The sequence below is a fragment of the Chanodichthys erythropterus genome, chromosome 12 (genome assembly GCF_024489055.1).
Source record: "Chanodichthys erythropterus isolate Z2021 chromosome 12, ASM2448905v1, whole genome shotgun sequence".
NCBI lineage: Eukaryota > Metazoa > Chordata > Actinopteri > Cypriniformes > Xenocyprididae > Chanodichthys > Chanodichthys erythropterus.
In genome coordinates this window covers 54,269,919-54,282,997 of record NC_090232.1, presented here as the reverse complement: position 1 = coordinate 54,282,997, position 13,079 = coordinate 54,269,919, and the positions used below count along the sequence as shown (strand labels likewise).

The 13,079-nt window shown below is 44.5% G+C and overlaps 1 protein-coding gene across 1 annotated transcript in view; it reads left to right on the top strand.

Annotated features, from left to right (window-relative positions):
• The window catches only part of LOC137031912 (adhesion G protein-coupled receptor E5-like), a 30,819-nt gene that overhangs the window by 5,050 nt on the left and 12,690 nt on the right, over positions 1-13,079 (top strand). The window contains exon 4 of the mRNA XM_067403289.1: positions 1,301-1,426. Coding sequence (XP_067259390.1) covers positions 1,301-1,426 — 126 coding nt within the window. The remainder of the gene's footprint in view (positions 1-1,300; positions 1,427-13,079) is intronic.

Sequence of the window (13,079 nt, the reverse complement as noted above, 5' to 3'; positions counted from 1 at the left end):
AAGTCAAATCGAAAACAAACCTTCTGTGTTTATGTAATCTGTATGAAAAGAGAGCCATGTCAGAAGTCCGTGATTCAGCTCATTATCCGCTAATGCGGCCACGCCCACGGAGCCAGCGCTATTCAGACGCTAATTCAGTCAATACATGCATTCATTATCTCAATCGTGTATTTATTGTCTTGAAAAGTGTTTATCTGGATGTAAAAGTCATGGTTAGCGATCTCTAGAAGACATGCAGTTAGTTCCTGTTTTCTTTTCTTCTATAGATGAATTTTAGATGAGTTTTTGTTTCTTTAGCGCCCTCCGGCTGCAGTATGTATTGGAAACTCCATTCATGGAATAGCCTCTTCTTCTTTTAGATGAATTTGTGGACTAAAAATGCACAGAGAGCGCCCTCCGACTTCAAGGATGAATTGAAAACACCAGCGCTCATAGTAATGACAATGAATATTAAGTTAATATAACTCCTCTGTATAGAAAATTGACATAAGCATATGAGAATCCAATATTTCTCCAAATGTGCATGCTTTTAAACTAAAAGCCTATATTCAGACTCTTTGCATCACAGAAATACATTATATTTTAAAGTATAATATAAAACCATTACTTTATATTGTAATAATATTTTTCTGCATGTTTCATATATCATAATGAGCTTGAGACATCACAGAAGGTTTTTTTCACAGCCTACCTGACTGAAATGCCTCATTAATATGCAAGTCATTTCAGCTCATTACTATCCAATTCTTTTGTCTTCTCAGGTGAGAATGGCCCATTTTCAGTGGTGATTCACGCCTCCTCGCATACTGTGTTTCATGGCAAAAAGTGTCTTACAAAAACTAAATCAATATATTGTTTTATATGAAGGAGTAGGCAGCATAATTTTTACATAATTTTGAAGCAAAAACTCTAGTCTACAACCTCCAATACCCTAAAGTCTTATGAACACAGATTTATTATACTTTTTTTGGCCTTATTTCAGTGACTTAAGTTTTTTGTTTTTTCAACAACCACGCATAAATGTTATTCCTTCAAAAACACAAACATGTACATACATGTTCCTCACATATTATTGTAGCCTAGTTTGTGCTGAATACAAACACTTAATGTAATGACACTTTTTCCATTAATATGTTTATGAACAACTGAAAAAAGCACAAATGTCAGGGCATGTCAAAAGTTCTCCAGGCCCCAAATCAGCCTCAGACTCCAGAGGGTTAAACTATATATATAAATTATAATTGTATAATTTTTACTGAAATTATAATTAATGCCAAATGCTGTGCTTTCCTCCTGTCAGATTTAGACGAGTGTGAAGAGAAAGAATTTCCCTGCTCAGATCATATGGAGTGTGTGAATTCAATTGGCTCTTACATGTGTATTTGTCAACTTGGGTACCAGCAGATGAGCGAAGCAGAATGTGAAGGTGAGTGCTTTCTTTCTGCTTGCCTTTTATATTTCTGACCTGTCAGTTTAATTTGCTACTAGCTATAATTAGTAATATCAATAATTATAATTAATAATATAACCAATTAAAATGAATCGTATTGTCTAAAATAGAAAAGTGGTTAAGACGTAAAAGTGCTTCCCACACTTATGTTATGGCCAGTTTTTATTTATTTTTGCACTGATTGAGCATCGTATACAGTCAATTAAAACTAGTCTAGGGTTTCATAAAAATAAAAAATGAGTCTACAGAACTATCAGTAATGACAACCAGATTTATGTTTCACTTTTGTTTCCGACAACTCAAAAATCGGAATGGGTCAAATGACTTGGGCAGAGAAAATCTGTTGCTATCAAACATTGTTTACTTAATCAACTGAGTCAATGCGTAACCTGAGACGTTCCCTTTCGAAAGGAAACTTGCACTGCGTCTTAACACATTTGAGGAATGAAATACCCATGCCGCCATGTTGAGGGGAGTGCATGCCAAAAAATCGCTGTGACAAATATCAGAAACAATTGCAACTGAAATGCCATGAAAACAATGGCCATGAAAACAACCTGCTATTATAACATCAAAGAATAAAACGATCGAAAAACGTTAAAGTGACTTGGGTTTTCAGCTGAAAGAACAAACAGAACAATCGAGCATGAATAACGTTTTAATATATGCAAACTACGAATACAGAGGTTATACATCTAAATATATATACAAGAAAATACACACCTATGTACAAGAATAGAAGTAGAGAAGGAAAGAGAGAAGGCAAGTAGCAAACTCACAACCAGTCCTAAGCCAGCACGGAAATCAGTTTCATCATCTAAGATTGAGAAACGGCAGTATACTTGCATTGGTTGCGTGTGTCGAATTTCAGGTTAGCGCTGGTGCAGTTCGTTGGCTTCCTCCGTTCAGCGGGAAGGTTTGAACTGAGGACGAGAGTGAGTTTCGCTGGAAGATGGCGATCCCGAAGCTGAGCGCGATGACAGCGCGTGGTCACCGGAGGGGTCCGGGAAAAACGTGCACGAGATGCTAGTGAGACAGTCGGGAGAGAACACACAAGAAATTGTGCGTCTTTGCTTTTATGACAGATAAGCCGACACACCTCCTTGAGGTAGGTAGCCAATAACATGGGTGCAAAGTTGGCGGGAAAGCTTTCCCATTGTTTGGCCTCACGACTTAATCCAATGATTTATGACTACCAGATCAGATCTCCAAACGGAGTGTGTTCTTCACAGTATCATTAAACACATAGAAAAATACATTTGTCCGTTTGGTGACATGTCTCAATGAATAGCTCGAGTCCGGAGCTTTGAAACGAGATCAAACTCGATAGGTCAGAAAGGCATAGGAGAGAAGTTATGGTTTACAGACAAAATTATATCATTAAAATGCACACTAGCACAAATACACTCATTTAAACACTAGGAAACATGCATACGCCCTAAAATATATGAAATATATATTTCAGCATAGTGGTGCTATATATATATATATATATATATATATATATATATATATATATATATATATATATATATAAATATATATGCAGTTAAAAGTGTATGTTTGTGTGTTTCTGTATGTGTGTCTGTGTGTGTGTGTTTTTGTGTGTGCCAGTGTGTGTGGGTGCTGGAATGTGGATCTGGCCCGTAGTCCACATGAGGGGCCCCTTTGATGTCCTAAGAGCAAGGAAATTGGGCCTGCTGTGTTAACTCGGAGGGCCACAAAGGTGTCAAGTGGGCTCATCTTTAGTAGACAGTTCGGAGCCGATTTAGTGATTAAGAAACAAAGTTCATCAGGTTAAAAGCGTTCTGGAAACTCCAAAGTTTATTGATTATCCTGATACGTGTGCATACGCTACAGATTCCCCCTTTCGGCCAACGAAGTTCCTGTGCGGACTTCGTTGGACGGTAACCAAGTTCGATGGCACATGGATCCGGATGGTCACGCAGCAGGTGGTTCCTACTGGTCCTTGAGGGAGAGCAGATAAGCACCTGTCCATGGATTCTTGCATCCCTTTGATCCCTTGGGATAGGATGAAGGCCAGGCCCAGGGCGAGTGCGTACTTGATTGCCATGGAGAGGCAACGGATTGTGTTGGCAGCAGTCCAAGCTCGGGCTCTAGGTGAGCTGGTCAGGACAGGCAGTCGTGAGAGTGCTTGGAGGGCTGCATCAATAGGAGTACTGTCACTTAGCTGGGACCCCCCTTTGTCAATCCTCAGTTCCATTCCTGGATCTAAGGTGTGATTGTGATCCCTGGGGGAAGATGGGATTTCCAGTTCTGACTGGTCCTCTTTGCTTGAGAGACAGTGCACTGCCAGATGGCTGTGATAAAGGATGGAACCCAGGGTACCTGGATCCACTTACTTGGATTGGGCAGGTTGACACGAGTGGCGGTGCTGTGCTGATTGTAGGTTAGGGTGGCAGCATGAGTGGGGGTGTGGATGAGCAGTTGATCACCCACAATCTCGGCTTGTGCTCTGCTGACTGGGGCGCGAGGCTTGGCCTCGGCAGGGCAGCGTGTGTTGCTGGTAATGGGCTGCAACCGGCCCATTCCTTCAGTGTGGTTTCTGAGGAAGAGCTGGTTTGGGCAGAAGTACTGAAAGTCTTTGGTGAAACTACACCTGCTAAAGTGGGGAGCCGGGCACAGCCGTGGGTTGCTGTTGTGGTAGGCTACCGCAACTGAGGTGTGTTTCTTGGCATGGGTGTTACGTTGCCGCCACCTAACATTGACCGTGTCTTTGGGTCTGCCAGTAGCAAAGTCCAGCACAGTTTGTGTAGGATACTGAGGAATCCTATTCATAGCCACTCTGTGCATAGAGTAGCTAATTTCTCGCAGCAGGTCTGTCAACAGAGCTATAACCAGCTGATTTTGGGCAAAGTCATTCTGGAGGACTGTAAACAGTTGCTTCCTTGAGTTTGCAGTTTGCATCAGCAGGAAACTGTGAGTGCGGAGAACCAACGCAATACCTTTCCAGGATTTGCAGGTGGTTTGCAGGGTTTGGCTCTGTGTTGCGAGTTGCTTTCTCAGTTGTAGGCGGAGCTTGTTGTGATGCTGATGAGGGGAGCAGGCTGTGATGAGACTCAAGTCTCCTGGTTGGTACAGGTGCAAAGGCAGTGGCACCTGCCATTCCATCAGTAGTTCTGTGGGGAACACCTGAGTTGACTCCTGTATGGTGTCTGTGATGGCCATGAGCATCAGATGAGGTTTTACAGTCCAGTCTTTCTGGTCGACTGACCGTGGAAACGTGACTCCTCTGCGTTGCAGTGGAGCTCTGTAGTTTGGGTTTACAGTTTGGACTTGACAGCAAACCTGACATTCTCTGACATACTCTGCCACATCTTTCTGCATGCTGGGCCAGTACGCCACTTGTTCCAAAGTCTCATAAATAGTTCTGGTGCCATGGTGTTTGGCACATGGTGTGTCGTGGGTGTATATCAGTTCACCCCCCTTTTGGCCCTGTGGCAGTACAAGCTTTGGCGCTGTGAAGACATCAGGGACATATTTTAGAAAGTTCACTCCCACACGCAGCATGTGGTCGGTCATGGGACCAGGTGCCGTGAACGGGAGGTTGGAGGGGTATGAGTGGTGGTACAAAACATTTCGCATGGAAGTGTTGGCAAGTTTGGTTGTCAGTGGCAGTGGCAGGAAGGGGGGGAAATGTTGCAGGAACAGTCCGCTGGCTGCGGGTTGTTGTTGTCACACTAAGGGTGGGTGAATGGGGTGGGTGTGACCATAGCTTGATATGCAGGGTGCCAGTCTTGGCAAGGGCATTAGTTTGGTCGTTCACGCCTTTGTCACGCCCTGGTTGCTTTAAGCGTCTTTTCACCTTTTCCCCGTAAGTGCTCGTGTCGTGTGCTTGGGTGAGGTGATCACGTGTTTGGAACAGGTGTTGATGTTTCACCTGCTTGTTGCATTCAGTCTTGAAACCAGTTTGTTTCCAGCCCAGAAGATGGCATGTGAAACAAGGTCTGGCAAAGTGTGAGTCTGTGCACATGAGTTCTCTGATGTTATGGACAGAGGAGACTTGAAGGGTTTTGAGGGTCGCTGCTGCTTCACCATACTGACATGACTGGGGACCCCACCTGCTGTTCTGTGGTTGGCAGGGTTGGTTGTTTAACCATCGTGCCCCTGCACTTGCCTGTAAGATGCCCTCATGGTTGTAGGAACGTCCATCGACGTAGGCCGTGGGCATTCCTTGGCACGCATTCTCTTTGAGGTATCTGTGACAGGCTGGTCGCTGTTGTTGGGGTACCAGTATCTGAAGTGTCAACGCTGGTGTGCTGTTATAGCAGTTTTGACAGGCAGCTGAATCTCCGCTCCGTGCAGACTTGTGCTTTCTGGCACGTTGTGGCAGTGGCACCTGCTGGTTCAGCCTCCTGAAGTCGCTGGTGGGTCGCCACTTGCTGTCTGGTTTGACAATGGACCAGGTAGGGGCTGAATAGGTGCTGTTGCATGGGCAGATAACACCTTTTCCTTCTGTTGAATGAACAACCTCCTGTACTGGTTCATGTGGGGCGATGTGACCTTCGTACTGCCTGATTAAGGTGGGAGGAGCATTTGGGTGTGTTGCACTATGCACTGTGTGAAGTTTAGTGAGACCACAGCATAAAAGGTCTTTGTCAAATGTCACTTTGAATTTGTGCAAGACGTTTCTGAGTCTTTGACAGTCTGCATCATTCTTTAGCGCACTTGCATCTTTCTGGATCTGTTGGCCTTTAGGCTCAAACCTTGGGAAGGGCTCCTCTGTTGTGGTGTTAGCTGTCAGGTTGGCTGTCAGAGGTGCAGCGCTTTCCTGAGTTTCACAGGCAGGCTGGTTAGCGACTGTGGGTACTGCAGAGATGCTCTTGAAGGATGCTGTGAAACTTGTGTTGCTTAAGCTTCCTTCTGGGACCATGGCAGCTGGTATTAATTTAATGACTGTTAACTTGCGTTCAAAGTCATAGGGGCCGTGGTCCATTATCCATTCTAGATGGTGGGCTTTGGGAATGCTGATGTCTGTGACCATGCATTCGTTGAGCCAGCTGTGAACTACGTAGGGTGACACTTCAGTTAGCGGTGTGGCTTTTAGAGCAAGTCCAAGTTCCACGCCTTCAGGTGACAGTGTGAAGGAGCCCAGCATGTGGCTTAGGGTTTGACCACATTGCCTGTTGAGCCAAACAGCACCCCCTTTGGTGTAAGGTGGTACTACCGTTTCCTGTGCGTGGAGCCAAACAGCACCCCCTTTGGTGTAAGGTGGTACTACAATTTCCTGTATGTTGATCCAAACAGCACCCCCTTTGGTGTAAGGTGGTACTACAGGTTCCTGTATGTTGATCAGGATGCAGACCTGTTGGATAGTCTGGCCTGACAGGAAGTTGGCAGTGTTGACAGGAACAACAGGAAGCTGTACAGTCATCGGGGCCCACAACAACTCATTTGCACTGTCCGTATGAGCATTAGAGTGCATCAGGAGGTCTGGAAGGACCAAGAAGTGATGGGTTAAATGCCGGTTGTTCCATTTGAAGTTCAAAACGCAGATGTCCTTGACAGTCATCATGGTTGGCAGACGAAAGTCCAGTGGAAAGTGTGTTTGCTTGTTGACAAATGGGAGGTCCGGTGTTCCTTCACTGAGAGCACTTAACAGCGTGTGGCTGAAGGCTGAGTTGTCTGCCCACAGTGTGAGAATAATGTCTGTTGTAGTTACATCATTCAGCTGTGAGTCTGTCGTGACCTTGGAGCAGAGAGAGTTACAGTCTATGGTGAGTTGAAGTACGCCGGGTGGCGAACTTGAACTGTGTTCTGAGCCGGGGTTCCCGCGGTTAGCTGGGAGATTTCCCGCGACCTCTGTGACCTGACCGTCTGGCTCAGGTGGTCTGGGTGACTGGGAAGGCAGAAGTTCACACACTTGAGCCCAGATTTTCAGCGGTCTGGCGTTCAATAAGGGCTCAAAACAGTCTAGCAGGTCTTTGTGAGTGGAACAGAGAAACGTGTCCATTTGCGCTACGCACACAGGAGGTACCAGGCTCACTCGACCAATGGTGTGGTGCGTGGCAGCTGTGTGTTCAAGGTGGACCTCATTTGGACTGTGCGACTGCACATTCAGCTCACATCTTTGTTACTTGAGAGTCTGATTTTGTCTTTCAGCTTCATTTCTCAGTCTTTCAAAAAGGTAAGGACAGGTTTCTGGGCAGTGATCGGAGTCTGGGTAACTGGTTGGATTTTCTACAGTCTTTTTAGACGCAGTTCTCTGCTTGGCTTGAGCTTCGTCGACCAAGTCTCGCGGCTGCTGAATAGACATGCTGCTTGAGCAGGCCAAGGCTGCCAGATGATCACTGACCGCAGGGTGCAGCTCTCGGAGAAGCAGAGGGTTGAAGATGAAATCTTCCTCCGTTGCTGGCTGGTTACGTGCTCCGTAGTACCCTCTTTGCATTCGGCTGTAGAAAGTGTATGGGTTATTCAGTCTGCCCCGTTTTAGGTCCATGGCAGCAGGGAGCCCTTGATCTGATGCAGGGTCAGAAAGCTTTTGGATCAGAACCTGTCGCAGGTGCTGGCAGTTGGATGTGACAGCTGCTGGCGAAGGTTCTTGGCCGTTGGACGTTTTGGGCAGTGGACTTTTAACCCCATTTGGAATTAGGGCTTCTTGACTGGTTAGGGGAAACCCGGTGATGTGTGTTTCCCCTCCCATGCCACTTTTCAGTACTCTGTAACCAGTGTCAAGTTCATTCACATAGTCTCTTTGTTGTTTCGGAGCCATAACTCCTTTCTGGGCCTGTTTGAGATGATTTTCACAGGTCAGGGCTTTAGTGTGTCTGTCTTTCAGCGTAGTCTCTGCTTTGGCTAGGGGAGCTTCGCTGTGTTGGAGTTTTCCAGTCAGTTTTCTACGCTCCACCTCCAGGTGGAGCTCTGCAAGGGCTTTTTGAAGTCTTTGCAGCTCCTCCTGCAGCTCGGGTTTGGATTCGTCCGCTGTCCAACGCTGGTCCTGGGTCTCGACGAGTCGCTGATCGTGGTGACGATGAATCTGGGCCTGATTCCTCCGGGCGTCCTCCGCCTGGAGCTTGAGGTTGTGGGCGATGGCTCGGATGACTCTCGCCCATTCTTTGTAGCTCGGTATTGGATCGTGGGCCATTTGTCGATTCAGGTCGTCGTCCAGCTGCTCGTTGCTTAGGTGCTGGGGATCCACAGCGTCGTTGGGCAGGATCGTGCTGGTCAGGGAGCCCAACCCGGTCTTGAGTCCGTCCCCATGGGTGCTGGGGCTGGCTGCTCTGAACACGTTAGCTTGCTGTTGGCGAGAGAAAGACAGCACAAACAGAACCAATGCAAGCACGCGCAGGGCTAACGACTTATAATAATGCATGATTATATAATTCTTTGGTTTGGTTCCAGTTAACTGGTGCAGACAGTTAGTGGAATGTAGGCTAGACACTTAATTGTCGATAGCCAAAAGGACCACGCGGGTCAATTTGTGTGGGTGAGTGCCGGATTTGAATAAAGATTTTGACAGGCGGTAGCCCTAAGAGTCCTTTGACGACTCTCGCTGCACGGTCGTCTATCTATTGCTCAGTTTTCCGTGATGGCTCTCACAGGCTCTGCTTTTACATGAACTGAAAGAAACAAACACAGTAGAGAAGCAAAACAGAACAGGGTGGATGCAATTAAATGAGAAATAGAGCCGTAAACAAATAGAAAGGAATAAAAATAGAATCGCAATAAACTAAAACAGAAGGGCTAGAGGGGAGAAGTGAAACTTAAACTTCCTATTCCAGCTGGGTTTATGACGGTGTCAGGCGAGTGCACTGTTGCGCCATAAAACCTAGAGGGATGGTATGGATCGAGAGCATAAGGGTTGGCCCGCACCTGAGTAATTGAAGAATATGTAATATTCTGTGGCTTTCAATTAGGTGAAATGACTGTATGTCACTAATTTAGGCCTGGGTGAATTGTGGGTGCTCAGATAAGAACTCAATGGCAGGCAACCTTTCCTCGACGTTCAAACACTCTACTGCGGTGTCCGTGGCCACCTGTCCCCTTTGTACCACGGTGCAACCTCTCAAACAGGGAACACCAGTTCAATTGCGCACTTCGGTAAGGTATTTGCGCCAACGGCCCGAGTGACCAGTCAAGATTGAGTTTTCCCTGAACTCCGAGTCTGTCCCCTTTACGGGCAGTTACTCCAAAAGGGCGGTTCTGTCGTGCAGAAGCCTGAGCAGGGAAATTAAACAAAATTGCCGCTTGTCGTCACCCCGGGTCTCGTTGCCTCCCTGTACCTGATACGCAACTCGCTGATGTCCTTGCGTGTTGCCCGTGATACGAGGTCAGAGTGTCTCCGATTCACACACAGTCAGTGAAAGAACCGCCAGGCCAGGCAGCTCCACTCACTGGAACTCACTGGGGCGACTCAACTCGCCACCCGGCGGTGAAGGGCCTTCTCTGCAAGTGCACAAACAGTCAGGTAAACACGACTTAATTGTAAATTTAAATCTCAATTTAAATCTTGTTTAAATATAATTTAAATAATTAAGTGTGTAGGATAAAAGAGTAGGGGTCTAAAATGAACTAGCTAGAAGCAGAACAAAAGTAAAAATAACATAAAACAAAAACAAATCAGATGCACTTGATTCAAATTTGAATTAAACTCTGTTCAATTAAATTTAAATGAGTGCGTAGAATAACAGGATGGGAAAAAGCGAAAAGAGGAAGCCTTCCCTATTTGCAGATTTTTCCTAAAGAGAATTGCTTGTTGATAGCAAAATGCCAACTGATTGACACTACTTAATTTTAAAATTGAATTAAATGTTATTTAATTAAATTCAAAATAAGTGTATGAAATAAGGGAGGCTTGGGTGTGCGTGAATATTATTGCCAGCCAATAACACACAGGACCCAGAACTAAGAGTGAATAAAATAAAACATTAAGTAATAAAAGGGAATGAATTTCCAAAGTAAAACTAAAGAAATAACTTGAGAGAGAGAAAAGACAAAAAGGGAATGGATGAAATAACACAAAGTAGAATAAAAATAAAATAAATAAACTGAAATAAAATAGAGTAGATCTGTGAATACAGGAAAAAGAATACAAGGGAAAAGAGAATTGACTTATCTGGTAGTGTCCACCAGGGGGCGCACTCTCAGAAAGTGAATTCCCTTGTTGGAAGGGAAACAATTTAAATTAAAAGTTTAAACGTGTTTAAATTAAATTTAAATCAGTAAACCACATTCCAACAATGATTGGAAAGCATAACCACCAAAAGCAAATTACTTTTACAACTCCCCGCAGTATAGAGAAGCAAAAGATAACTTGGAGATAATTTCAGTTCAAAGTATGGAGCGGCTTTAACTCAGAACGTCCACGCGGTGGCGTCACTGAGTCCACATAACCAATAAGTAGGGAGGGGTGGCACACCTGAGCAGACTGCCCTCTGGCGTCTGGTCAGAGTTACTGCATCCCCTTTCTTTAATTTGTGATATAAAACGAGCGCTTTGTGGGGTTCTGACCCTTACGCTGTTTTAACTGTCTGCACGGTCACGATTACAACTATAGAACCTCAGCGGATTCTTTCATAAATATATGTGTACCGTTTTACTCACGGGTACACAACTCTGGGAATCAGTCCCTTTGGTGCAAACTTTAATGCACGCGAATATGTAACGCTTGCGGGATTCCTTCGCCGCGGGTTACAAATCAACATTGGATAAGAATGTTGATATAGCTCCAAATTTTACACATCAATCGATAAACCAGGTGAACTGCTCTCCGATTAGATTTGTAAGTGGGGTCACGTGTTTGGGTAGCTAGTCCAAACGACGTAACCCAGGAGCAAACCGGCTATTGTGAATTTTTGGACGACACAAGAAATTCAGATTTAATAGCGGGTAAATATAAAGGCCTTTCAAGAGATTTAGTGGGAATCTTGCAGCACGATCTCAAAACACGCTGAATACGACTCAACTCGTTTATTCAAGCGGAAATTAATATTAGCTGTATTGCAGGAAATTTGTCGCCTTTTCGCATACAAGTCTGAATATTAATGGACTGCAGTTTATTTCACGGTCAACCAAGGCTATGCCTGCAGTGTTTCTAGACACAAACAGCAGCTTGTTAACGGTGCGTAGTGAGGACCCGTGCGTCTTCTCACTGAATAAAGCGCGCATGTAAGTTAAATCATACAAAATTATTCTACATTGCTCTTTTACCGAAAACCAAGTTTAAAACGTTGCCCGCATTCTCCACCAAATATATATGTAACGAAATGTAGCGGTTATTAATCAATTTATGGATGAAATATGAATATAATAATTCATAAGGTTATGAATAAATTATGATTCATATATCGACCCAACGGGGAATTAAACATATATCGTGAATCAATTACAACGAATTATAATCAATTACATATATGATTAGTTCTGGTTTAATAATTATTTAGAGAAACTGTTCGTTTGTCCAGCAAACTACGTCCCTCACAGAATATTATAAACAAAGTTATCTGGCCATGAAAACAACCTGCTATTATAACATCAAAGAATAAAACGATCGAAAAACGTTAAAGTGACTTGGGTTTTCAGCTGAAAGAACAAACAGAACAATCGAGCATGAATAACGTTTTAATATATGCAAACTACGAATACAGAGGTTATACATCTAAATATATATACAAGAATACACACCTATGTACAAGAGTGGAAGTAGAGAAGGAAAGAGAGAAGGCAAGTAGCAAACTCACAACCAGTCCTAAGCCAGCACGGAAATCAGTTTCATCATCTAAGATTGAGAAACGGCAGTATACTTGCATTGGTTGCGTGTGTCGAATTTCAGGTTAGCGCTGGTGCAGTTCGTTGGCTTCCTCCGTTCAGCGGGAAGGTTTGAACTGAGGACGAGAGTGAGTTTCGCTGGAAGATGGCGATCCCGAAGCTGAGCGCGATGACAGCGCGTGGTCACCGGAGGGGTCCGGGAAAAACGTGCACGAGATGCTCGTGAGACAGTCGGGAGAGAACACACAAGAAATTGTGCGTCTTTGCTTTTATGACAGATAAGCCGACACACCTCCTTGAGGTGGGGTAGCCAATAACATGGGTGCAAAGTTGGCGGGAAAGCTTTCCCATTGTTTGGCCTCACGACTTAATCCAATGATTTATGACTACCAGATCAGATCTCCAAACGGAGTGTGTTCTTCACAGTATCATTAAACACATAGAAAAATACATTTGTCCGTTTGGTGACATGTCTCAATGAATAGCTCGAGTCCGGAGCTTTGAAACGAGATCAAACTCGATAGGTCAGAAAGGCATAGGAGAGAAGTTATGGTTTACAGACAAAATTATATCATTAAAATGCACACTAGCACAAATACACTCATTTAAACACTAGGAAACATGCATACGCCCTAAAATATATGAAATATATATTTCAGCATAGTGGTGCTATATATATATATATATATATATAAATATATATGCAGTTAAAAGTGTATGTTTGTGTGTTTCTGTATGTGTGTCTGTGTGTGTGTGTTTTTGTGTGTGCCAGTGTGTGTGGGTGCTGGAATGTGGATCTGGCCCGTAGTCCACATGAGGGGCCCCTTTGATGTCCTAAGAGCAAGGAAATTGGGCCTGCTGTGTTAACTCGGAGGGCCACAAAGGTGTCAAGTGGGCTCAT